General features: G+C 46.4%; 1 protein-coding gene across 2 annotated transcripts in view; it reads left to right on the top strand.

Annotated features, from left to right (window-relative positions):
- LOC8031832 (pumilio homolog 2) overlaps positions 1-25,354 on the top strand; it is a 49,931-nt gene extending 24,577 nt beyond the window's left edge. The window contains exons 12-19 of one of the 2 annotated variants that reach the window (XM_029969470.3): positions 3,608-3,877; positions 4,836-4,965; positions 7,135-7,266; positions 8,077-8,335; positions 10,310-10,447; positions 11,821-12,068; positions 17,249-17,332; positions 19,664-25,354. In XM_029969470.3, the coding sequence (XP_029825330.2) occupies positions 3,608-3,877; positions 4,836-4,965; positions 7,135-7,266; positions 8,077-8,335; positions 10,310-10,447; positions 11,821-12,068; positions 17,249-17,332; positions 19,664-19,916 (1,514 nt within the window). In that variant the 3' untranslated portion in view covers positions 19,917-25,354. The remainder of the gene's footprint in view (positions 1-3,607; positions 3,878-4,835; positions 4,966-7,134; positions 7,267-8,076; positions 8,336-10,309; positions 10,448-11,820; positions 12,069-17,248; positions 17,333-19,663) is intronic. The other variant, XM_040499115.2, reaches the window with a different exon arrangement.
- Positions 25,355-26,280: the final 926 nt, after the last annotated feature.

Here is a 26,280-nt window from a genome sequence, read left to right as displayed (position 1 = left end):
ACGCTGGAGGCGGGACAACTGAGGTTTCTCCCTGTCGTTCTCACTCTGTCCGTGACTAGAGACTACGATTGGTCTGCACTGCTGATGTCAGTCCCGTCGTCATCTTTGCTACGTTTTCGAAGCACGTCGGCGGCGGCGTCCAACAAAATCGTACGCAAATGACAGTATCAACTGCATCTCCTCCACTTGCTTGGTGATCGCGTTGCACGTCACGGTTAGGGACCGATTGCACACTTTTGTGTCGTACGTTACTCAAACTCGGGAAGGCGTCCCCACCTATCCAGACTTCGGCCTGCGGAAGCCTCCTCGTTTGCTGTCGCAGTTCAGATCCCGCGCTGCTGCACGCTCCACTGGAGCGCCACCCGCTTCGACGGATCGAACTCGCATCCAGCAGCGCAGTTGTCGGTTGCTTCTAGATGAGGAACGGCCATAAATGAGCACAGAAAACCTGTGAACTGCCCGAATTGTGCGTGTGAATACAAAGAAACGTAGTTGGTGCTCCAGCATTATCTTGACACTCTTATCAAACGACTTGCGACCGTGAATCGTGCACAAAAACTCCGAAAAGAAGCCGTGGGGAGTGAGGCGTGAGGTCGTTCCGGCGGCCTCCAGAGTGGCTCTTACAAAGATTGCCGGCACCCCCAGGAGTCGGGCGCACCGTGCACTGTTCACCGCCATACATTCGGGCTAATTTGCAAATTGCTATCAATAATACTAAAGAAATCTTGTAAAATGAGTGCACAGAATAGCGCAATGCCACAGGTACAGCCGGCTCAACCCGTAACAATCTGGGGTATTCTTGATATCGCAAATGTTTCGTTCTTGTCGGCGGTGGAATGCTTTGATTCGATTAAAAAGTGACCTCCCCCCCCCTCTTCAGGGGTCGACGAACATTCATGTAAATACGGTACAATCGAAGCTCGTTATTTCGACTCCCGTTATTTCGATCATTGCGTTAATTCGATCCTTCCGTTTAGCACCGTCAGAAATGTACAGGCTTCAATAGGCAGAAAACCTTGGTATTTCGATCTGATAAATATCCCCAACCCAATAATTCGTCCCGGGAGCCAGCATCTTCGTAACCGGAAAATATTTTTTAAGCTAACACTATAAGTTTAAAGGTTAAAACGGCACCTCAGAACGCAACACGCATCCCTACCCATATTGGCAAACAGCCGTTGCAGTGAGCCTGCGCCTGATTGCGGCACCTCCACAGACGCGCGATGCCCGTCGGCACCCCCCCAGCCAGGGCGCGCTCCGCGAAAGAGCGCCCGCACAGACAGGTGCCCTTTCGCCGGTGCCTCGCGCCGGAGAAAGGGCTGATTTGATTAGTCGAGAGGTCGAGATAAGACCCAGTCAGAGCGCACCGGCCCGATCACGTGGGGAGGTGCGCGGAAGGAGACGGGAGCAACGAGAGTGAAATGAGGGAGCGATGAAGTGAGAAAGAACGTCGGGGGGATGGAGAAGGAGACTGGAGAAAAATGAGCGAGCAATGAAGAGGGACCGTGCTGTCACGCGGTTTCTGGTTTCTGTTCTTCGGAGTGCGCGGCGTTTAACGCTCATACCGGAAAATGTCGGAAGAAAAGCGAGGAAAGTACTCTTCGAATGATTTAAAAACAAAAGTTCACATACTCAACGAAGTTAGGGAGGGAAAATTGTCCAGAAAAGAAATAGCCGAAAAGTATGACCTCAAGAAAAGCACCCTTGCCACCTACATTAGGAATGAAGCAGCAATCGTGAAAGCTTTTGAAGAAGAGCAATTTGTGAATTCAAGAAAACACCTTCGCAGTGCAGCCCATCGAGAACTCGAAGAAGCCGTTTACAAATGGGTGACAGAAGTAAGAACGCACAACCTTCCGATGACTGGAGACATGATCTGTGCAAAGGCTCAACAGTTCAGTGAACGTTTGGGCATCTAGGGATTCCGTGCTTCCGAGGGATGGCTCGCAAGGTTCAGGGAGAGGCACTCTCTTATTTTTAAGCACGTGTGTGGTGAAAGAGCCAATGTGTATGAAAATTTCTGTGAAAACTGGAAGACGTCGTAGCTCGCACGTATTCTTGCGGAGTATGCGCCCGAGGACATATTCAATTGCGACGAAAAGGCGTTGTTTTTCAAAGCTCTCCCCGACAAAACGATAACGTTCAAAGGGGATCCTTGCACTGGGGGAAAACGCAGTAAAGAGCGGGTGACTGTGCTCGTGGCAGCCAACAGGACAGGCACGGAACGTCTGCCTCTTTTGGTGGTCGGGAAATTTAAGACGCCACTATGCTTTCGGAACATCCCGCGGCTTCCAACGGACTACAGTTTCAACAAAAAAGCGTGGATGACACGTGAGATCTTTCAAGATTGGCTTCAAAAAATGAACCGCCAGTTCGCGTCCAAGGGGCGCAAGGTCGTGTTAGTAGCGGACAACTGCAGTGCGCACACAAAAATGCCGGAGCTGTCTTTGATCCGCCTGATCTTCCTTTCACCCGCAACCACCTCACTCTTGCAACCAATGGATCAAGGAATAATCAAACACCTGAAACGCTTGTACCGCAAGCATCTCATGGCAAGAATATTGCTTTGTCTGGACCAGGGTAAGCGCTATGAAGTCACTCTGTTGGCGGCGATTCATATGCTTGTTAAAGCTTGGACGGACATGCCAAGCCAGGTCATCGCGAACTGCTTTCGTCACTGTGGTTTCTCGTGTGATGGAAATACCGCGAGTTCGACGACTGCATCGGCTACTACGTCTACATCGGCAACTGCATCGGCTACTACATCGGCAACTGCATCGGCTACAACATCGGCAACCACAATTGAAGATGAAAACTTTGACGAAGAGTGCAGTGCTCTAATGTCCGCTCTACCCGAAAACGTTAGTTTCGATGATTACGTTGCGATAGATGATGGAGTGCTTGTGTGCGGTCAATTGACTGACGACGAAATCATTGCATCGGTTCAGCGTCCCGAGGGTCAGGAGGACGACAGATGCGAGAATGACGCCGAAGAGCCGCCGCCACGCCCATCTCCTGCCGAAGCATCCACTGCGCTCGATGTACTTGCGAACTTCGCAACGTTTAAAGACACAGACGGGACAATGTGGCCGCACATTGAGGATATGCGGAAATTTGTTTTTGTGAAGCGTCTGACGGGAATGCGGCAGCAGAAAATATCGGCGTTCTTTTCGAAATAAAACTTCGTCGTCACGGTTGGCTTTTTGCCGCTTCTCGTGACGTACGTCGTTACTCGTTTTTGATCGATATTCGACTCTTTGATAATTCGATCTATTTTCGAGGAACCGTCAGAGTCGAATTAACGAGCTTCGACTGTATGTGCTGCTTCAAAGTAACTCAAAACTACTGATATTTTTTCTACAAATTTGCTCCGAAACAAGATTTTTATTGCTCCAAAACTTGCTCCAAACTCAAAACTACCTAAACCACCCCTGACTTTTTTTTTTTTTTTTTTTTTTTGCACATAAAGACCTTTTTTCGGGCGGGAATTCGGCATCCCTCTAAAGTGGTGCATCTAGGCGTACCGTCATGACACTCTTTTCTGAGCGGGGCGACTCCGGTCGGCGCCAGAGTCCATTGACGGGGGTCCTCCGGTCTCCGTGCCCAGGGCTCGGGGGCAGCACGGAGTCCCCCCGGAGGGACTCCCTGGAGCGGAGGGACGGCCCCATGCTGACCGGGGGCGCCGGCCGCGGCCCCTTTGCGACGGCGGCGGCCCTGGAGTCCTCCTACTCGTCGGCAGGGGCCCAGGGCAAGGGCAGCCAGTTCTACGGGCCCCTGGGCACGGTGGCGGCCTCCCCGGGCCCCGTGGGCATGCTGCCCCAGAGCCTGACCCCGCCCCCGCCCTCCCTGAACGGCTCCTCCTCCAACCTCAGCCTGGGTGAGTCCCGAGGGGGGTGTCGGGTTTTTTCGTGCATAAAAATAGCGGAAAGGAAAATAGTTACAACAATCCCGAGAAATGCCCCGCCCCCGACAGGTAACCTGCCCCCCCCATTTTTGGCTCGACTTGCTACTTCCTCTTTGAACGCCGAAAGGTGACCCACCCCTAGTAATCATAGTGTTCGGATCAATGACGACCTCGGTGTGAATGCGTCTAGTTGGCTATGGCGGGATATGAGCGAACATTGCTTTCTGGGAAGTACAGTCATCTTTGCTTCATTGCCCCTCGCCGCGATAACAAGTCTGTCAGAGACGCATGATCTAAAAATAGCATTTTTTCAACCTTTCTCGATTGCGCACCGAAAGCTTTTCCACTTCTTATTTTCACTTGATTTTCTCTCGAATTTATTTAAGCCATCTTTCGGGATTTTACCGTAGATAGATTAAAAGAAAGCATAGCAAAACTTTAATTACACAAAATGACCGGTCCTACGTTAATCCACACAGCTTGGAGAAGTCGTTGGGCGGCGTGTCGTGTTCACGCACTGTGGGGTCTCGACGGCAAAATCTCGATTGGCGTCGTCCTCACGAGCACATGCCTTGCAGTGCTCCCTGCGACAGACGGCGAAGATGGCAAGACGCCCGCGTTTGCCGCTTTGCACCACACTTTCGTCAACACCGCCACAGAGGTGTCATGTGGGAGTGTCGCGTCCCTGATTGGCTGCTGCTGCTTCAATTGTCTCAGAGTCACCAGAGTTGCTCGTTCGCTTTGAGTCGGACACCATCCGGGCGATTCGTGTCGCAGCGCCAGAATCTACGGAAAGCTAGTGAACGACCTAGGGAAAGCTAGGGAACAATGCGCCAGCAACATCGAAATTGCCGGGAAATTTTAGAGCGTGCCTTACTCTCTTAACTGTTGGCTTTCTAATTTCGGTGTGTGACGTCTTTTCTGCGTGCAGGTTCGTTCGGGGGCCGAATGATGTCTGCTGCTCCCGGGGCCGAGGCTAAGTATCTGGTGCGCAACGGACCCCTCGGCAGCATGCTGGGATCTTCGAGCGCCCTCGTGCCCGGGCGCACGCTGCAAAGGAAGTGAGTCTCTCTGGTTTGCCACCGGCTGCATTTGTCTGTCCCGAATCGTGCCACGCGGCGCGGGAAACCGTGGGGCCGTTTAGTGTACGCTTGGGTCGGCTCCCGTGCTCCCTGCATCCGGGAAGTGGCTAGATTCTTTCCTCCTCATAGAACTGGAATTGCCGATGAACCAAAGGCGTCCAGAAAAGGGTAGATCGTCGAATGGTCGACTAGGCTGGGAATTGTGGGTGATGGCGGCGGCGCGATGACGTGCGACGAAGCAAAAGAATGTGGCGTGGATGACCTCTGCTCCGAGTGACAGTTGCTCGAGGCATTCCTAGCCTAAGCCACTGTCTAATTGACTGGATTAAGCAGGGAACAGCTGCTGCTGTCCCATCTTCTGCATCTTTTTTTCTTTTATAACTGGCAGGGAATTTAATCAAAATTTCAGAAGAACCTGGAAAAGTCTGGGAATTTGTGAACGGAAATTTGGTTAGATGCCTTAACACCGCAAGTTTGGAACACAAAGAAATCGCAAAATGCTAAATAAACACGAACCGCTATTTCTATGCACGCAACTCCTCGACATGCCATACGTCGGATTGTCATGGTGCGTCAAAAAGATAACGCGAGGCGCTGCATTTTTCCGGAATGGTCCGTTTTTTCAGAGGTTTGATTTGTACACCAGGTGTGTTTGAATGTGGGTGCGCAAACGCTTGGTCTGTGTGTGTGCGAGACTTGCTGTGTCCAGAAGCTGAACAATTGCAATTAGCGAGGGAAGCAAATGCTTTAGTGCGGAACAAACTTGTTTTATTGTTGTGTCGAGCAAAAAAAAGTCAGGAAAATGTAAAATGTTTTAATGTATGGCAAAAGAAAAAAAAAAAGTAAAGAAAAAAAATAAAAGCAGTGCCTGGACGTTCACTGCAGGGGAATCGAGCCTGTCTGGGCCACCGCTGGCCGCATTCATTTCGTTGGCAGGTTGATTTGTACGTCGAGAGTGCTGGAATGTGCCTGCGTGAACGCTCGTTCCGGGTGCATGCCTAACTTACGGTGCGCCGAAGTTTGAATACCGCAGTTAGCAAGGAAAGCGAATACTTTAAAGGGATACTACAACGAAATTTTGGCACTCATTTTTTGGTCTATATCTGTTCAAAAGAGCAGTATCACATGGAACATACCAATATCTTGTTAAAAAATTCTCGAAAAGGAATTTTAAAACGAATTAAACGATTAGCAAAGAGCACCTGGGGTGGATGTCGGTAACACCTCGTTTGTAATGCTTGTGTAGGAACCTTGACAGCTAGTGACGGAGGTTGTCTCGTCTCCGGCCACGACGAGAGAAGGGGGAAGGAGGAACTCCCCTCTTCCCGAGAATCCCTTTTGTGTGTCGCAGAAGTCGCTATTGTCCCCCTACAAGATTATAGAAGATTAACTCGTCACTCAAAATTCGTACAAAAGCAGCCGCTTCGGTGGCTGGAACGACTAGGCCATCCTCTCGACGTCAGCCTCGCCGTAGCTTTGCTCTTCTTGAGACGACCTACGTCACGATTGCGTTGGATGTCACGTGCTCTAAGCTGGGCCTTCTCCGAGCGCTTGCCAGAGTGGGCCGTTTATAACGAAAAATACAGCCACCAGAATCAAAATACAAACGTGTGATTGTCATTTACGGATATTGTGGATCATATTCAACCTATTTTTTAACACGACGGGAATATTTCAAATTTCGTTGAAGTATCCCTTTAATGTGTAATTCGCTTCTTTTATGTTTTTATACAAAAACATTGCATGAGGGTGGGGTGGGGTGTCTTCCTTTGTATGTTTGTTTGACAGGTAAGAGAGAAGGCTTCCAGATCCTTAAAAATGCCTTTGCAGACCCCCATTAAAGAAGTACTAGTATGCTGTGTAGGATTGTGCAATACCTCTAGTTTTATCGATTACTTTACTCCAAGGAGCAAATGGGCTCGAGAGGGACTGTCTCCACAGAAAAAGAGCTTTTGGGCGACACGACAAAAATGTGAATGGCATTTTGGTAAAACTGCACAGTGTCTTTCTTGTCTTACATTTTAGTCGGGTTTTACGTAATCACCACTGAAGAATATGGGCATTGCAACAGTAGAAAAAGTCTACTGGCTAGGCTACATTCGAATACCAAGAGGACAATTTAAAGAATCTGATCCCCGCGTTGCCCAGCTCGAGCCTGGAGAAGCCTCCAGGACGGAGCCGGCTACTGGAGGACTTCCGCAACAACCGCTACCCAAACCTGCAGCTACGGGACCTGGCCAACCACATCGTGGAGTTTTCCCAAGACCAGCACGGCTCCAGGTAAGAGAGTCGGACTTTCAGGTTTGGCCAGGGGGTGTGGGATCTAGTCATGTACTGACAGACTCTTCCGAGTTCTCCGCCGCCTGAAAGCACGTTACGACGAGCTGCCTGGCAGCACGGGAAACTGTTGAAAGGAGTGAATTCCAGCCTACATTCCGTATTGTAGACTATATTCGGCGTCGACTGCTTTATGCCACATCGTTGAGGCTAGCACGGTTTCCACAACACTGCAACCCCGCGCCGCTGCGAGATCATGCGACTTCGTCTTCCTCCTACTTGCACAACCTCTCGTGCGAAGGGGACACCAAATGAAGCACCGCGCACGCTCTTGTAGCTTCGACAGCTCTGGAGTGCCGCGGAGAGCATGGCGACGGCAAGTTTGGTTGCTTTACATTGCCCCATGTTTTTGCCCGTCGCAGTAGGGTCCCCATCTTTTTGTTGAATCACTTTTTGTGGAAGCACATGTTGTGGACAACTCTTTGTGGACGTGGGTTTCATGGCCGCACGTGTCGTCGAAAAAGTTTCGTGGACATGCTTTTGGGACGTTTCATTGAGAACATATTTTACTTAGTGGATTGGATTGCTGGACTTTATAGCTATGACTGAGCCGACCGATTCGAAAAACATATTCCGATTCCTCCGTCGTTGCCACCTGCGGTCAATTGAAATAGACAGAACCTAAAAGCGGCAAAAGACAGATTTCGGGTTGCAAACCTTTTTTTTCGTGCTCGCTTAAAAATTTAGGCGAGCACAAATTTGCATTTGGAGTGCAACAAACACCCTGCGACCCCGGGGACTCTTCTTCTGCAGGTTCATCCAGCAGAAGCTGGAGCGGGCAACGCCCTCGGAGAAGCAACTGGTCTTCTCGGAGATCCTGGGGGCAGCGTACAACCTGATGACGGACGTGTTCGGCAACTATGTGATCCAGAAGTTCTTTGAGTTTGGCAGCCCCGAGCAGAAGCAGGCCCTGGCCCTGAAGGTGAAGGGCCACGTGCTGCCCCTGGCCCTGCAGATGTACGGCTGCCGGGTCATCCAGAAGGCCCTAGAGTCCATCTCCACCGACCAGCAGGTGGGCTCTCCCGCGCGCCATTTGTCGACTTTTTCACGACTCGTGAGCTTTGTCACGGAAGTTTTGGGCACTCTCACGGCTTCCAAACTTTTTTGCACTACTTATTGACTTTTTCGCAACTGAGCTTTTTTTTTTTCTCTTACTAATTTACGGACTTCTTTGCAGCTTCTTGACCTTTTCACTATTTTACGGACTTTTTTGCACAACTTGTTGGTGTTTTGCAGCCTTTTGAGTTTTACACTGGCTTAGTACTTTGTGTCGTCTCAGCTTTTTCACTGGCTCATGAACTTTTTCACTAGCTTGTGCACTTTTTCGTGCAAGTTGCTTTTTCACAACTTGTGAGCTTTGTTGCACAACTTTGGGACTTAGTGTGACTTTGTAGTTTTCTTGCACGACTTGTCGGCTTCATGCAAATTGGTGACTTTTTCTTTTTTTCCGCAACCTTACAGAAGTTTTTACAACTTAATGGGTTTTTTTTTTCCACACAACTTGCCTTTTCCTTAAATTGTGGACTTCCATACAGCCTCCGAACTTTTTCACGACTTCTGAGGTTTTTCACAAAGCTTGTTGACTCTTTCACCAATTGTGAGTTTTTTCACGCAACTTTCAGACTTTTTGACAGAAGTGGTTTACTTCATGATTTATACAGTAGGCTCTCATTAATTAAAACTCTGGAATACCACAAATTTTGTTTTAATTATTGGAAGTTTTAATTATCAAGAACTCTGCTAAATAGGATGCAAGATAGAATTATGATTTGCTGTATGGATGGCTATGCACACAAAGCTGATTTTTAATGATCTCTGCACAGCTAGACCTTCTAATCATAAGCAGGTGTACCACACATGAAACATTGGTGAAATGTGCTCCATCCGAGGTACGAGCAGAAAACAATAGCGCAATCATGCTAACATATTGAAAGAAAAAAAATTCAGCTTCAGCTTTCAGTCGAGGCTGGGAAATTTTGAATTGTCCATAAAGATTTTTTTTTTTTTTTGCCAATGTTTTACATTTTTTTGCAGTACTGTCGCATATTTGTATCTTCGTATTATTTTCAAGTTTATTTCCTGTTGGTTTTACTTCAGATATTATTTGCATAAGCATTTTGGAGACTGACCTCACACCTGCGGATATTGTTACCAATGATTCGAGAGCCTCAATTCGGTTTTTATACATTTCTGAGCCATTATATTTTCAATTCGATGCAAATAATTTTCAATACTGATGTTTGTATGTGAATGTGGTTGTATTAGCGCATGCATATTCTTGTTTTATGACTACTTATATAATATTCATAGATGACTAATTCTCTCATTTTTATTTGCCTTGCTAACAAGTCTGTCAACCCAATTTTTTCATTAGCGATCTGGCGTCTTCCCTGCATACGATGTAATTTATTATTATTTATTGAAAATGGAATAAGGGCTTCATTGCCCCAAAGTGCCAAGTTCTATCATGAATTTAACAAAATTCATAACCGGAAAGTACAATACGTGACATTTATGCAGCGATGCCCTCCTCAAACATTGGGGCAAGAAATGAACAAATCTGCTGCATTCTATACAACTCGTTTAAAGTTATATGGCCCAAGTCGGTGTCACTTTCAGAAATAAGTAAGTGTAAAATTATTGCATTACTTATTGAAAGTAATTAGTAATTGTAATGAATTACTTTTCACAGAGTAGTAATTGTAGTTAAACTACTTTTGAAGCAAAATAATTGTAATTAAATTTTATTTTGGGAGTAATTTACCCATGTATGGCGGAGTTTCTCCCCATCAACGCATCACGGTCTGTCTTACCGCAGCCTTTGCCATGCCAGTACAGCAAAGGGGCGACTTTTGTTTTCTCTAGCTAGGTTTATCACCTCATGGGCGCGAAATGTCAGTGCGGCGGCAGTAGTTTCTCGACGGTAATTGCGTCGTGCTAAGCTTGGAAGTCTTCCTGAGGACCGCTTTGTTTTTAATGATTGCAGAAGGAGGTGGTGAAGGAGCTGGATGGCCACGTGCTCAAGTGCGTCAAGGACCAGAACGGCAACCACGTGGTGCAGAAATGCATCGAGTGCGTGGACCCCACGGCCCTGCAGTTCGTCATCAATGCCTTCCAGGGACAGGTGAGGCTGGGCGTTTCAGAACACAAAATGCTTTTTAACAAAACCCGTAACCACAAAACATTTTGTTCATCCGTCCGCCCGTCTGTCCATGCATGCATTTACCACTAAATTTAGCGGGGAAATCAATGTCACATGACTTATACACCAATTCGATTTCCCTGCTAAATTTAGTGGGAGGCATTAAAAAAAAATATATATATAGGCTTGTTGTTTAGAGTTCTTTGAACAAACTTATACGGTTGCTTCTTAAATATTGTTTCATGTGTTATAGGACTTTGGAGATTGCTGGGACCAAGATATGCTTTAATCTCTAGTGTCTTCTCAGTTATACCAAGTAAAAACTCAATTCGATTTCCTTCTTGTCCTCTTCTGCCTCCGCCTTGTAGCTGCATTTTTTTTTTTTTTTTGTTGTTGTTGCTTTTATTTTTTGTTTTGCTTCAACGGATCCTTCGAGGGGTTCCGATAACCAGTCGATTCCGCTCAATTCAGCACCTTGTTTAAGAGGGAAGGGACTAAAAACGTCGCCTTTGATTCACCCGTTTAATTGCGTTCAACTTGGTAGCCATGCGCTACGTGACGAGGTACACGGCAGTGCAATGTTTCGTTCTAAACAGAGTTGGTTCATGTTGGGTTAACCAAAGCACCAGCGTTGCTACGAAACACGGGTGTTTAATGAGAAACGTAGGTGTTCCTTAGTAGTAAACGCGCCAGACATAAAAAGAAGCATTGGGAGAGCTTGCGAGACTGGGCAGGTTTCAAACCTGTGGCTTTGGGTCTCGGTCAACGGTAAAGCAATGTAACGGCAAGTCCGTTGTGAGGAAAAGGCTTGCAGATGCGGTCTAAAATATACGCAGATGGAGAGTATCGCTACAATAAGTGACGCGGTGAGAACGACAAGGAGGACTTGTCAGCGACTGTAGACCATTCTATGGGATGAAAGGAAAGGGAATGAGCCTTCATGTTTGGGCAGTTGTGGCAGTACAGCCCACCAGAACTGCCCAAACGAAGGAAGGGCACGTGGCATTTGGTCAGTCGAAAGGCCGGAGGGGGACAGTCGGTTTGTCGTCTGCCGTCGGGATCGGGTCCCTTTTGCCCCGTTAATTCCGTTGAAGTGACAAATGCACATAGATGGCGCTGTAGTCTAACAAAGCAGCACCGCCCAGTGAGCCCTTAGTGGAACGGTCCATAGACATAAAGAAAGTTTCCGAAGAGACTTCGGACCAGCCCGTCGATCAGATCGGAAGTCCGAGTCGGTGACTTTGCAACTTGACAACGAACCGTTTGTGAGGAGAGAGGAGTCTGCATACGAGGCATCGGGCCTACGTACGGAAGGAGGGGCATCTGAAGAGACTTCCCCTCTCGTCCCCCATCAGGTGTTTGGGCTGTCGACGCACCCGTACGGCTGCCGGGTGATCCAGCGCATCCTGGAGCACTGCACGGGCGACCAGACCTGCCCCGTGCTGGAGGAGCTGCACCAGCACACGGAGCAGCTGGTCCAGGACCAGTACGGCAACTACGTGGTGCAGCACGTGCTCGAGCACGGCCGCCCCGAGGACAAGAACAAGATTGTCAACGTGGTGCGGGGCAAGGTGCTGCCCTTGTCCCAGCACAAGTTCGCCAGGTGGGTTTCCTCTCTCTCCCTTTCTCCTGCTCGTGGGCAACGCCTAGAAGACACTATAATTTCGTTCGAATGACATTATGGGGTCGGCAAATCGGCTCACGACACTCATGTAGTCACTAAGGAACGCGAGCTGATTCAATTCCATATCATTCGATAAAAATATTAACTTTTCCGTGTGCCAGGGGTACTAAACTTACTATTTACAGTCAACTAATTTGCTTCTCCCTATAGGCTCGAGCTGCATTAGAACGAAATATAACTTATTTTTTATACAATAGTACTACGCCGAAAAAAGCGCCAAGAAAAAACACAAGGGCGAGGAAGCAGACAGACAAAAGCACACTTCCAACTGGTTTTTATTTGTGAAAACTAACCATATATACAGCTTTAAACTAACACATAATCTCTTCTAAATTACATTCAGTTTCGATGTTGAGTACCGAAGTTTTCAATTTCACTTATATTGCTGCCAGAGGGACGTCTCAACTGAAAATAGCAAGCAGGTCTGTTCACATGAATTACGCTCTACACTACAATGTCCACGCAGAATCGATCGCCGTGCGCCAAATTCACAAGTTTTGCTCTGTCACCAGCCTTGTTCATTTCGTCTAGGCCACTGAAGTAGTCGGACTATACTAGGAAGTCTCGGGATCAACAATCCCAACACAGAAAAGAGGACAGGACCTACTAATGGTTTGTTGATGGGGGACTGTGCGCTTCCTTCCCACACCCAATAGCAGATGCGCAGCGCTGCTCGCCTCCGCTAGGGGCGCACCGGTTTTGTTTGTAAACATGAGTTGGTGTATTGGCCTCGAGATCGACCTAGAGGGGGTGCTGCTTTTGTGCTATCATCATCATCATCAAAGCGGGGATAGAAGCGTGGTCGCTCCGTGGGCTCTCCACGTTTGCGTGCGGGACAGTATAGATTTTTGCGTTTATTTTGTCGCATAGTATTGGGGGGAAAACAATTTTAGCGGAAAATGGTGCAGTACCGATCAGTGCTCCAGTGAAGATTGAATCGTGGTACTAGCGTACGGCCTAAATTCAAATAATCGCTTGTGTGGATGCGTCATCTGCTCTAGGCAGACGTTGGGAAGCATGGATCACCATGACGGATGCCTGTCTCCGAGTGAACTGCACTATTTACATTAAATATTTGTTTCTTTTAAAATAAATGTGTCGGTTCACCAGTGCGGGAATTCAAGAAAACAATGAATTCCAACCCGGATAACATAATACTGGTACTGTGGGCTGTAAAATCGCAAATTCTATGCATATTTTTTTTTTTTTTTTAACTTTTAGTATTTGCAGCAATATAAATATTTCGCATGAAGGGAAGTTAGTGCTATATTTCGCGTGAAGAGAAGTTAGTGCTGTGCTGTATGTGTGCCATGGTGTGTGTAAGTTTTTCGGATTTGGAACAATTCTATATTGCGATGAGGAGAGAGTGCCTCTTGTAGTGATCTGTGGACTGTTTGTTGGCAGGACAATTGAAACAAGTGAAACAAACTATTCTATCTGCTGCGAGTGGAACAAACACGTGTAACCGAGCAAGGCAGTAGCATTCGTGTTATTAGATGCTTTTCTCAGTAGTATGGGCTCACCCGCTTCACTTTTCTCAGTGAGGGCCGTGAATGTCGAGAGGCTATATTATAAATTTCTGGCTAAATAATCTTCTAATTAAACATAGTACCGTCGCCGACCGATTATTCGGACTTCGCAGGGACCGAAAAAAGTGAAAAATCCGCAAATTGAAAAACTTGCCTTTATAACTTCCAAGTGGGCTTAAAAAAGCCGTAAATAGTGCCTTGCTTCAGGTTACGCCTCCATTTGCGTTCGTCAACTTTCTGTTAGCTTGAGAATCGCTGGCTTGTTTCTAGCGTTATGGTTGAGTACTTTCTGCGCTTCTTAACGACACATTGCGGTGGCAGAAGAACAGATGGGGCCATGACGTCCAAGCCAGCGTTGTCCGAACGAGATGAGAGGAGCAAATCCACAAGAGCAAAATGGCAACTGGCGACGCGAAAGTGGGGCGGAGGCGCGAATTGTGGTGGTTGTGAGGATATTTATACAGCGTGTAGTTGGTCAGCCATTTAAATTTGCGACGAGTCACTCGCTGTAGATGAGCAGTTTAGCCAGTGCAGTACAACTGCTAGCCCGGGGGTCGTTAACGTGCACCACGCAGTAGTGATACACGACCGCACGCCGGTACAGTATAGACCACTTACAACGTAACCGCTTATAGTGCAGGACCCGGGTATAACGCGGTTTTTGTAAACCACTGGTTCGCCTCCCATAGAACTCCATGTATTTACATACTGCTTAAAATGCAGGCGTATGAAGGGAAATACCGGTTATAGTGCGGTTTTTGGAACAGCCCGCCGACCGCGCCGACTGACTGGCGCAGCGAGCACACTTCCCTGTGCAACACTAGATAACGGCACGAGCCGCAAGCGGCACTCGCGGGGCAAGGAGGTTTCTCGAAGAAGCGGGGAGAAGCGAAGAGAGAGGCTTCAGTTGCCATAGCGACAAAGGGATGCACACACGTGTTGTTCACGTGCATGTGTCCCTCTGCTGCGTTGGAAACAAACAACCGCAACGACAGACCAATCACAGGTTGAGGAGAAGTGTTCGCGCGCGTTGCATGCCAGTCGCGGGCCGGCTGCTTTTATCCGCGAACATGGCACCGGTTGTGATCGTCGACGTAGATGGCGTGGTGGAAGCTCATCGTTCCGCGTAAAAGCGCTATCCTTGACTGTGAATTTTCGTTGTGTGTCGCTATGATAACCCGGCACGTATTAGAAGAGAAGATCCACCTACTCGTGCGGCGATGTTGTGGCGGCACTCTCAAGACGGCAGAAACGCCCGTGTCGTCGTGTTTGTTTATTTCGACTACAGTGGTGCTTTCTAAGCATTTGTGTTTTCGAACATTGCCCGGATTTCTTATTTGGAGCATTTCATGCCTGTGCTCAAGTCGAAGGTATTACTGGCGCGTACCGTATAAAGGATGCGAATTTTCACGCGTTTTCATCGCCGGAGAAAAGTGGTTAGGGTTAGCAATTCTGAACGCTCGCAACGTTCGTCCGCGACCCACGACGCCGTTAAAAGGCTGCGCCAGACAGGAGTCGCTCATTTCTTTCAAAATGTGTGACAGACTTGAGAGAGAAGTGTACTAGTCTGGTGAAATAAAGACTTTCCTCAAACTAAGCTTTATTTTTCATCTAACATAAAATAAATTCTTTTACAAAGGTAAGTTGTCTCATGGCATGTATTTTGGCCTGAAAAATTTATGTTTTGGTTATAATGCGGTACCGCTTATAGTGCAGATTTTCGCAACTCCCGCGACATACGTTATATGCGGTCTACACTGTACGATGTTCATCCAGGTCGAAACGGGCAGGGGTGGGGATTGAGCCCAGGATTTCTGGGTTCTGCAGCGAGAGCTTTCGCTCCACGTGCTCCGAGCTGGTGTGCGCTAGCCCACTCGGCCACCGACCCCCCAGGAGGCGCGAAGGAATGGAAGGAAACTAAGCAAAATAATGATGATGATGATGACGTGCAGCCAAATGTAGAAAAAGGGCTAGCATAGCGTCACCTAGCGGTAAAACTCGGGAGTACTCAAGTAGCGCTGCCAAACCAAGCCAATCCATTCGCAGCCAGCATGGAATTCAAAATGGCCGCTTCTCGGTGGTTGCCGCTGATCGCTCACGACAATTTTGTCCGAATATTCAAACTTTCGGACTTCAAGCTGTCCGAAATATTGGTCGTGAGTATGCACTATTTTTATAGGGAAAGTCACGGTTCCTCCTTTAGGTCCGAAATATCGAACATGTCCGAATTATCGGAGTCTGAAAAAACGGTCGGCGACTGTAAACCCTGCAACACGTACGAACGACCCGCACCACGATGCAGACGGCATTGGCCGCAGCGACACTCTTTCACTGATGAGGGCCAGCGACTAGGCAGTTCATTGATTAACCTTCAGATTATTCAAATAATGCTTTAATTGCGTTTTTTTTTTTTTTTTTTTTTTTATAATCAGAATTTTGTGCTGCAGAAAGTCAGGAAAAAGTAAAAAATGCCTGCTTTAAAATTTCTGACATAAATATTTCTTTTAGGACGCAGGCTTGCATGGTAAACCACTTCAGCATGCTTATGATTGTCATCGAGGGTGATTGTACTGTTTAAGGCCCGTTCATACACTTGCGACTTTTTAGGACCGAGTGCCTTGAAACCTCATAAAATCTCTTACGACGAGAAGGCACTCTGACACCACCTATTGGGTAGCAGTGGAACACTCGGGTCCCGTATATTTTATATTCCTTTGCGCATAAACGAGTATTTTTCATAAGTAGAACGCACATTTTACCTTGCAAATGCTGCCAAACCTTCGCTTTTAGTGGAATGCACTTCCACGGTCACCGCATAGACGGCGCCAGCGTGTCAATGGACTCTGTCGTCGTAAGAGATTGTAATAGGTTTGAAGGCACTCGGTTGTGAGGAGTTGCAAGTGCGTGAACGGGCCTTTAATTAATTATTGCAGTTTTATTACAGCCTTTAAGACTGCAGTATGATACAAATTTGAGTGCGCAGTAGTATTTCGGTCTGACACTATTTCCAGGGAACGTAATATGGTTTACGTTTGGCTTTGTGCCTAAAATAACCATTCACAGTCACAGCGGCTCACACCGTCCTTTGCGCTCGGCGTATTGTTCTCGTGCCTGGCGCTTCCACACGCAACTAAACAGCTGGTTCTGTGTTTGAGGCGTTGGAATCAAACCTGCCGTGCAAGTGATGCTAAGAGAAAGATTACACAGATGTGGGAATTCGAAGTAGACAATGATGTGGATAGGGCAACACATGTATCTTGACGTAATATTTGCAGTGGTACGAACGACAATGAAGTGTGTGCTTAAACTCCAAACTTTGTGTCGTATCGTGCCGTATCATAAGTTCCTTTTGCTGCTCCAAAATGGACTTTTAGCAGCTCTGAAAGGTGCTCCAAAATTGCTCGGACCAATCGCGTCGCCGACAGGAATTTTTCCCGCCGTTGTTCTTCTTTCAGCGACTATAGTTGCCTCCTCCATGGGGTGTTGTCGTCCCCTGTGTGACGTCTGCTGTCACGCTTGTGATTGCGCTAGCTGACATGTTCTCTCTCTGTCTCTCTTTTTTACTTGCAGCAACGTGGTGGAAAAGTGTGTCACACATGCCTCCCGTTCGGAGCGGGCTGTGCTCATTGAGGAGGTCTGCTCTTTCCTGGATGGGTAAGTCAATCTAGGCTCTCGAACATTGAGTTGAGGGCAGCTTTCTTTTTTTTTATCGTCTGGTGTCATGTTGTTTACTCATAAAGGGAGCATGCAAGACCATGCAGAGGCTCGATAATGGTGAACGCCCATCATTTATTTCTATTGGTATGTGCTTGGTGCGGCGGAAAATTCATTTGCCGCGGGACGTGTTGGGTTGTGGGCTAGAGAGGAACCTTCGTCACATTTTCCTCTTCTGCTTTGTGAACTCTTCATTAATACCCTCATATCGAAATAACTTTTTTTCTTTTCCCCGAGTAGAAGATTAATGTGCGTACACTGAAACGGAGTTTTGGCGACTCTCTTTGTAGAGCTTTTTCTTTCTTCAGGTTTTGCGCACCTTCAAATTGATGGTTGAAAAAGAGGCACCTCTATACTTTGTTTCAGCGCTTGAGTCGAGATGCAGCCAATGCTATGAGCTGATGGGACCGATCAGAGCACCATCATGGTATTTGTCATCACTCTATCAAACCGGAAAGGCCCAGTGACTTGTGCTTTTGACGCTGCTCAATTGGTCCTATCATCTCATAGTGCGGCTGTGTCTGGACTAAAACCGAAACAAAGTCGCAGGCACAAACTTTGGCAGCTCTCGAGCGAGCGTTTTCATGCAATTGTTGCGGGGCAGAATCGGGACCCCGTCCCGAAGCCGCCTCGGCGCCTAAAATCGTTGTTGCCAGCTGCCTGAAGCTTTATTTGAACCTGCAGTAAGCCGACTTCTGTCCTCCAGAACCGTGGAAACGGTCTGGGACCGAGCGAAACGATATCACTCAAGCTTTTCTGCGCCGGATCCGAGGCTTAGGAAGTGGGACTTCTTTGTCGTAAGGATCGTGGTTTGCGTCTGCCCTGCACTAAGCACCGAGGTGGCACTGCCGACGGGAAAATCGGGAAGGGACTGCCGGCACTCTTGAGAGGAGTTCTGGGACTTTTGAACCTCAAAGAATGCCTGGTTTTTCGTGCGAAGTGCAAACAGAAGGGGAGAAAGCTAAAAAAATTAACTCTGCACACACGCACAGAAAAAAAAAAATTTTTTTTCATCCCAAAACGGTTGCTTACAAAGAGAAGCGATTCAAAAATTAAAAATAAACTATAAAAAAAAAAAATTGACACGCATGCAAAAAAAAAAAATCTTTTTAGCATATTGTTACAAGGTGGAAGTGAAGAGTGATGATAAAGAAAGAGAAGCTCTTGCCTTACAACGAACGCATCGTGGAAGTTCGTTGCAAATGGTTTTTGCTATATTGAATTACTTGCTATATTGACTGATCGTAGCGTTTCCTGCTGTTTGTTACAAATGGGCTTGACTGTACACGCTTAGATTTCTTACTTGCAGGCAAGTGGATATCCAGCTTTCCCTTGCTGTAGATGAAAACTTTTAAGTGAGACGCGTGCCAGAAGTGACGTGCGAGAGTTCAGAACTCCGCCGCCGGGTGTGTCATGTCCGTAACATCGACTGTCGAGCCAGTCCCGCACACACGCTGAATGGGACGCCTGCACTGCCTACTAGGACTGAACCTTCTTGGGCACGTAACGCATCCATCCGTTAACACGTCAACAAAACACCGACAACACCATGAGAAACTAATGAGGACAAAACCACGAAGTAGCTACCAACGAAACCACAGAGCGTCTGCCACCTGCCGCTCTGACGGCTGTACTGACGGGGGGGATGTTGAAATAACAAAACCACCATTTTGATGCTTCACAAAAGTGACGTCGGAGACATTGAAATAAATTTTGAGATATTTTGACGGTGGACATTGAAATAGTCACTGTCAAAAAAATAAACCCCGAGCAAACAGTAAAAACTTTCCATTAACGTGCTTGTAAACAGCTTAGTAACAAACTTTGAATCAATGTAACTATATAAATGTCCACTTCCTGAGTAGGGTAGTTACAAAATAACCTATGTACAAAAAAAAAAAGTCCCGAAATTTTTTGTTTTTTTTAAAATATTTTTTGCTTTTTAAAACGAGGGCCTCTCCTTAGCAAAACAGAAGCCTTTGCTAGCAATAATGCTCACACTAAGGTGCACTTGGCTCAGCACTGCATGGGAATGCATGGCTCGAACATACCGAGAGACTGCTTAGGCCGTAAAAATCCTCCTTTTGGGGGGAGGGGGGAACGAGCGGTTGAGGGAATCTATCTACTTCAAAAACCTAGGGGGTACTCTTCCCTGGGATCCTGGAACCCATGTTCTAAGCACGGTCCACTTAGCGGTTCTGCTCGTTCCTTGCCGCCAACTCTCCGGCACCCCCGCGGTCACTGAAGGGAACTGGCCTGCTCTCCTTGCAGGCCGCACAGTGCCTTATACACAATGATGAAGGACCAGTACGCCAACTACGTGGTCCAGAAGATGATCGAGGTGGCCGAGCCGCCCCAGCGCAAGCTGCTGCTGCACAAGATCCGTCCCCACGTGCCGTCGCTGCGCAAGTACACCTATGGCAAGCACATCCTGGCCAAGCTGGAGAAGTACCTGCTCAAGAGCGGCGACGGCGGCATGGCGGGCCTCGGCCCGTCGGGGCCCTCGTCCAACGGGGCCCTCTGAGGGACGCCGCGAGGCCCTCCCCTGCCTCCCCCCACCTTTCCCGCCATCTCGGCCCCTCCGCGCCCCTCCACCTGCCGCACAGTCCGCCACTTCGCCGCCTACCACTTTGCAGTCTGCCACCTTGCGGTTTGCCACTGCACGGTCTGCAGTTGTCGTCTGCTACTGTGGCGTCTGCTGTGTCTGCTAATGCGGCGTCTGCTGTGCGCGGTCTGTGGAGGCGTTTCTATCATCCCCCTGTTCTCAATTTCTTTTTCTCTTTTTATTTTTTTTTAGTTTTTGTGTGTTTGGAGAGGGCCAGGGAGGGGGTGGGGGTTTCATAGTGCCACCTCTGGCAGGACGGACCAGGTCAACCCTCCAGCGCCCTTTACTCTAAATTAAGATTATTTTATTTTATGCGTGCATGTATTTTTTTACGGCGAGAATGCTCTTTCCCCATATTTTTAGAGGACGCAGAGTGGGGGCGGGCGTCGTCCAACATACACCGACTGTACAGAGGGCGGCCGGCCTTAATTTCGGACGGGAGAGGGTCGGTCCACCCTTGGGGCTGGCTGGCTAAGTCGACATCTTTCTGCACCCCGCATTGGAGAGATTTCTGCACCTTTTTTAGGGTACAACTTTATTTTGAATGTGAGGACTGCATACAAATGATTTCTTTCCTCTCTTAGTTCACCAACGTCTCCGGCGTACCAGCTCTGCTACGCCAAACGGGCGGGTGAGGGGGTGGGAAAGTCTGTTACGGTAGTTGTAAAGCGACGGACGGTCCGATTTCACGCCGGTTTCCGCGAGTCAAGCGCGAATGCGGTGCGCCGTCCCGCTGGCATGTAATGCCTTATGGGCACGGTGGCAACGTTGGCTAGGCGATTCTCCGACTCCTTTCTATCGTACGATCGTGGCTGGCTTTTGCACGGATTGTTCCCTTACACAGCTTGCGTAAAATGTTACCTTTTTTTTTTTTTTTTTGTATTGGTTTGCCGATTTGTCGTTCCCTTATGTGAAGCGAAACGAAAGGTGCACTAACAACCTCACTCTCAGTCATCATCTGGAAGCTGTTGTCTTTCCCTATCCCACTTTTTTTTTTTTTTGCATTCATTGATTGTGTTGAGGTTGTTCCAGAGTTGTATGAAATCCCCCAAAACTGCTAAATGGAATTTTTTTTTTTTTTTTTTGGATTACAAGGCAGCGGTTTTGCTTCATAATCCATCTACGCTCGTATGTCTATACCTTATATGTGTAACATATATACATATATATATATTACTAGCAACGGCAGTTTGCGAGTACCGACCTTTGTAAAATGTTTCGTGTTCCGTCATCCGATGGCACCGTTGTACATGACTGTGCAGTATGGGAGAGGGAGGGGGGGGGATTAGTTTGTGATTTGTGCAAATAGGCAAAATCCCGAAAGATTTTTTTCCTTAAAATTTGATTGATGTGGGTTTGAGCCCCCCAATTTCGTCGCCGTTGCTACGAGTTCTCGAATTGGAATGCAGCAACAAATCTTGTGTCGTAATTTTTTTTTTTTTTACAATCATTGTTTTTTGTGACTGTTTTTAAGACTGTAAAAAGACTTGACGAAGCATATGCTTACTTTCGCACATTCTGTACGTTGCCATTCTGTACATTGATGTAAATTAGAAGGGACTAACAACAAACAACAGAGCCGCTATCCTTAAACCTGTCATTGGCTGTTTTTGCCCTAACATTTTTTTTAGTGGTGTTTTTTTTTTTTTGTGTGTGTGTGTGTGCGTGTTTCGTAGAGAGACTGTGTAGAGGGTTGTGTTAGTTCTGACTTTTTTTTTTTTTTTTTGGCGTGCGGTGCTGAAGTTGAACATGCGAGAATGCCACTCCTGCTTTTGAGTAGTGTAAAGAAAAAAAAAAATTTTCTGGCTCGTAAAAGATGTATTGCCTTTCTTTTCGTGTATGGTGTGACAATTGTGTAACGATCTCAAGTATGAGAATTTTATTTATGAACTTTTTTTTCTTCTAAATAAAAAGATGTAGCATATGTAAACAATGTATACTTTTTGCCTTCAATGCCGTTTAATACCTTACTAGTGCAGCTTAGCGTGTCAGTGTTTTACATACAAACTAAATATCCCACTTTCTTTTATCTCGGCACCTATAAATTATGGTGGAGTATAAATTTTTCAGTGTGCGAGGTTTTTCACTTGGATGCAGCCATTCTCTTGAAGAAAAGCTGCATCTTGCAAAAGGTTTAATTGGCATAATTCTTCAGCTTTTCCGCTTCCTTCGCATGCAAGTGTATGGCAACCCCTCGAATCAATTAGAAATTCGGAACCCTTTTCACACCACTGCGAGTTTATTTCAAGCGTGTTGCATTTAGGATAAGAGCGTTCCAGACAACAATGTAGCTGTGGTTTGTCGGAATCATTCAGTAGGAAGTTGATCCCGACGAACATTTTCATTGCACCTGCCGTTGCACGTCATAACTACGACCCATCGTCGTGCGACAATTGAGCGCTCAGCTGCGTTCGCAACCCCCGATTATGACAACTTTTGAGTGGCACGACTTTCCGACGCATTTATATACAGCGTGGCCATAACAAACCTGCTAACAAAACTTCAAGAAGATGCTTTTCATTTTTGTTTTATTCGTCTGGATTTGCCACACATTTAGTGTGTTTCAGTCACTGGATGCCTGCATTACGTGTGTGGTGTCGCTTTTATTTTTTTTTCGGAACAGCAGGCTTCATGTTAGCAGTTTTTATGTGTGTGTGTGTGTGTGTGTGGTGTGTGCATGCCAGTTATTTCACTTTGTTCAGTGAGGGGGGGTTGTATTAGTGGTCATTGCCTTTATCTTGTCCTGGGTGTTTGGTGTGTCATAGCTCTTGTATATCTTTTTTTTTTTTTGTAGTGTGTAGATGAAACACCCAGTTATTGTTTTCTTGTTGGTTTTCTTTCTTTTTTTTTTTTTCTTCTGGATAGTTGTTGGCATTTGGTAGTGGCATACTTTTTGCTCTAGGTGTGCTCTTACCTCTTGTGAGTGTGGGTGTTTTCTATGAGCACTTCTCTACCTATATATATATTATATATATGTATAAATATACATACTCTAGCATTAAAACGGCACAGTAAGGCTGAGGTTAGGGTTTCTCTTCCTCCTTTTTTTTCTTTTTCTCGTAAGTCCTACTTGGTAATGAGTTAGTCAAGCTCGGTGTACTGTAATTACTGTGTACAGTGTTTTTTTTTGTTTTTTTTTTGAGGTGGTAGATGAGTAAAGAGGGGAAAGTTGCCTTTTCAAGACTGTTTGAAGCGTCCCTTCCCCCGGCTTCATTTGCAAGATACGACACACAAAGAAAGTAGCATAGACGTCTTCACACCCCAGCGTTTTAGACGGTTTACGTGCTCACCACTCTTCACACCGTGTATCATATATACATATATAAATATATAAACATACCGCAGGCAGCAACTGCAGCGAAAAAGAAAAAAATGACATCCCCCAGTATTTCTTCTTTCCCTAACATCCTTTTTTTTTTTTAGCAGATTGTACAAATGTAAATTGTATAATTTTTATCTCAAAGATTTCGCACCACCGACAGAAGCACAAAACACGATTTAGAGCCGAGGACGGAAACACTGAAGACGCGTACGCCCCGTTCGCACCATGAAATTGCACCACTTTTGTTTCACATTTCCTCTATTTTAAAGGGGAGAGGGGGCGGGGAGGGGGTGTTCTTTTGTGGCTTGTAAAGAATGAGCGTGCCCCAGGCAGAGATGACACCTTGACGAGCTTAACCTGTTGTACTATAACGATCCTATTTATGAAATGACGAAGTACTCGGTGTAAATGTGTGTATAGAGCTTGCCTCAGTCGTCCCGGCCTGAGGCATCTCGGAATTATCCTCCAATTGGATGGCTGCAGCCATCTGATTAGCTTTGCCCAGCCAACCTTTCTCTCCTTTAGCCTTATCCTCATTCTCATCAGTCAGTTTTTTTTTTGTTTTTTTTTATGCAGTTTATTTTTAAATTGGTGGTACAAAACTGTAGATACGCGGGCTTTTGTGGGCATTGGTCGTGCCGGTTTGTTTCTAGATGTAAATAAGGGGGACCCCGTAGAAACAACGTTTCCGTTGGATTTGGGGCGAGCGGCGTCGGCGCGGAATTCGAGCATCCTCCTTGAGCAATCGTCAGCCACCTAATGGCGCCTCGCCGTTTTACCTAGTGTACAGAGATACGGGGAGGGGCAGGGTTTTACAACGGGAGCTCTCACGAGCGACTCCACCACCTAATTGAACCTACGAGATGTAAGATAGGATTTGCGACAGGAGGGCAGACTTTGGCTTTTGTACTTGTAGTTTTTCGTTTAAAAAAAAAAGAAAATGTGACTGAAAAGAAACCTTGGATATACCCATTGTATATGGTCATTGAAATCACCTGTCCATAGGAACGGTTTACCATTTCACGGGCCCAGAGTTGTTGCCAGTTAATTTGTCACAAGGATGGTTTTTCTTTTCTCACACCTTGGAGATTTTTTTTTGTTTACTCGGAAGTATCGAGGATTTAAGGAAGGGGAGGGAGGTTGTATTGCTTGCTTTATTTTTGTCTGTTTTACTAGCATTTTCAACAAAGAAAAAAAAAATCCCATGTGTTTGAACAAAAATTTTACTTGTGTGCATAATTCACCACCTTCCATCGAGATATCGCCTCGGCTCTCCCAGCATAACTGCACATGTAGAATTTTCACATGCAGAAGTGAGAAAGAAGGAGGAAAAATGGAAACAGTTGCGAAAAGTCGTATGTAAATTTAGACCTTTTGTTGTTTGCTAAACAAATTCCTTTTTTTTTTTATATCGCAGCTGCATTTTCACTGAACCCAAGTAGTGCCAACACTGAGGGCGCAAATTCTCAATGCTGAATGCTGCATTGCCGCAGACAGCGTAAATAGTGGTGCAGGATAAGCGGCGCAATTCGTATGTTCCTCGCTTTAAGTGCGCCCAGATTGGCCGACATTCATCCAGACCAGTCTCGCGTTTGGCCTCGGACGTTGGAGCATACAGCATTGAGGTCTTGTTCTCGAGGAGACGTTGGCGGTGCCAGCATCGTTTTTCCTGGATTCTCCCGAAGATACCGTGTCCCGATGACTCGGCAGAAAGGGAGGGAAAACGACGGCTCTGCTGTCGTTCCTCTTCGGTTTTCTCCGAGCCGTCGGTAGCACCGCCGAGAGAAAAACTGTGCCTTGTGTCATTTCACTGCTGGGACAGTCGTTGGAAGGCTAGAAAGCGGTTTGGTGGTTCTTCTCATCGCTGTTTCTCCGTTTTTTTACCTCTTCTTTTTTTGTCATCTGGGGCTTGCGTTGTATAATCCATTTTTCGAAAGTCTGATGTTAGTATACTGTGTACATTGTTGTACTATACTGAACTTGTAAACGTTTGTGTTTGGATACTGTAGAAAAATAAATGCCTTTGGAGTAAAAACATGAATGTGTGGTGTGCTTGTTCTTTTTGTGACACTATTTTTTTTTTGTGATTCGTGTACACTGTTAACGCGAACGCGATGAAGCACCTTGACGTCTGTTTTTCTTACAAGTAGCGTTGGATGTGCCAATGCTCGAGGCCTGCGCCCCGTGCGGCCCATAAGAGCTAAAGGCAGAGAACTCGCTCGTGGCATGTCCGTCACGGTCGCGCAACAATGGTTGTCGGTATTGTAATCATGGTTGAGCAGAAATACTCTTGAAAGTATTTGGAAATATGAACACTGGGATACTTAGCAGAAACGAATAAAATACTGATGCTGAAATACATTTATAAAAATGTATTGTGGTACATGCTGTCGGAAATACGTTTGAAAAACAGTAAAGTATTTGGAAATGCAGATACACGAATATGTTTTGGTGGGGCTGAAATGCAGACGCTGAAATACGTTGGTATAAAAATATTTTAGATGTTTTGATGCACTCTTTAAAGCATACGGAAAAAAAAAAGCAGCGTGCTTTAGAATACAAGATTTTGTTTTTAAAACCAGCAAGAGATTTCTCACTGTGTGTTGGATGCTGAATTAAGCTCTAACCAAATTTATGTAATAAATTTATATAGTATTGAATTTATGTATAACCGTAAAATATCGAGCAAGCGCCCACTCAAAATATAAAGATAATCGCGAAAATTGGGGAATGGGCGCTTGTTAGGTCAGTAATTTTACCTATATACAGTATCTACTATGCATATTTTTTCAGATGTTGCAAAATTTTGGTGTCGGCACTTAGTAGGGAATGTGCGGATGCTCGGTATTTTACGGTATAGTATTTATGTAGTAATGGAAGGCAGCCATTTTTTCACCGTGGCTCGAGTGCAGTTTTATTTTGGCATCTCTTAAAGAGACAAAATCCCAGGGACATCTAAAT

The sequence above is a fragment of the Ixodes scapularis genome, unplaced genomic scaffold (assembly GCF_016920785.2).
Source record: "Ixodes scapularis isolate PalLabHiFi unplaced genomic scaffold, ASM1692078v2 PGA_scaffold7__128_contigs__length_106722199, whole genome shotgun sequence".
NCBI classification, from domain to species: Eukaryota; Metazoa; Arthropoda; class Arachnida; order Ixodida; family Ixodidae; genus Ixodes; species Ixodes scapularis.
This window is presented reverse-complemented; position numbering and strand designations above follow the sequence as displayed.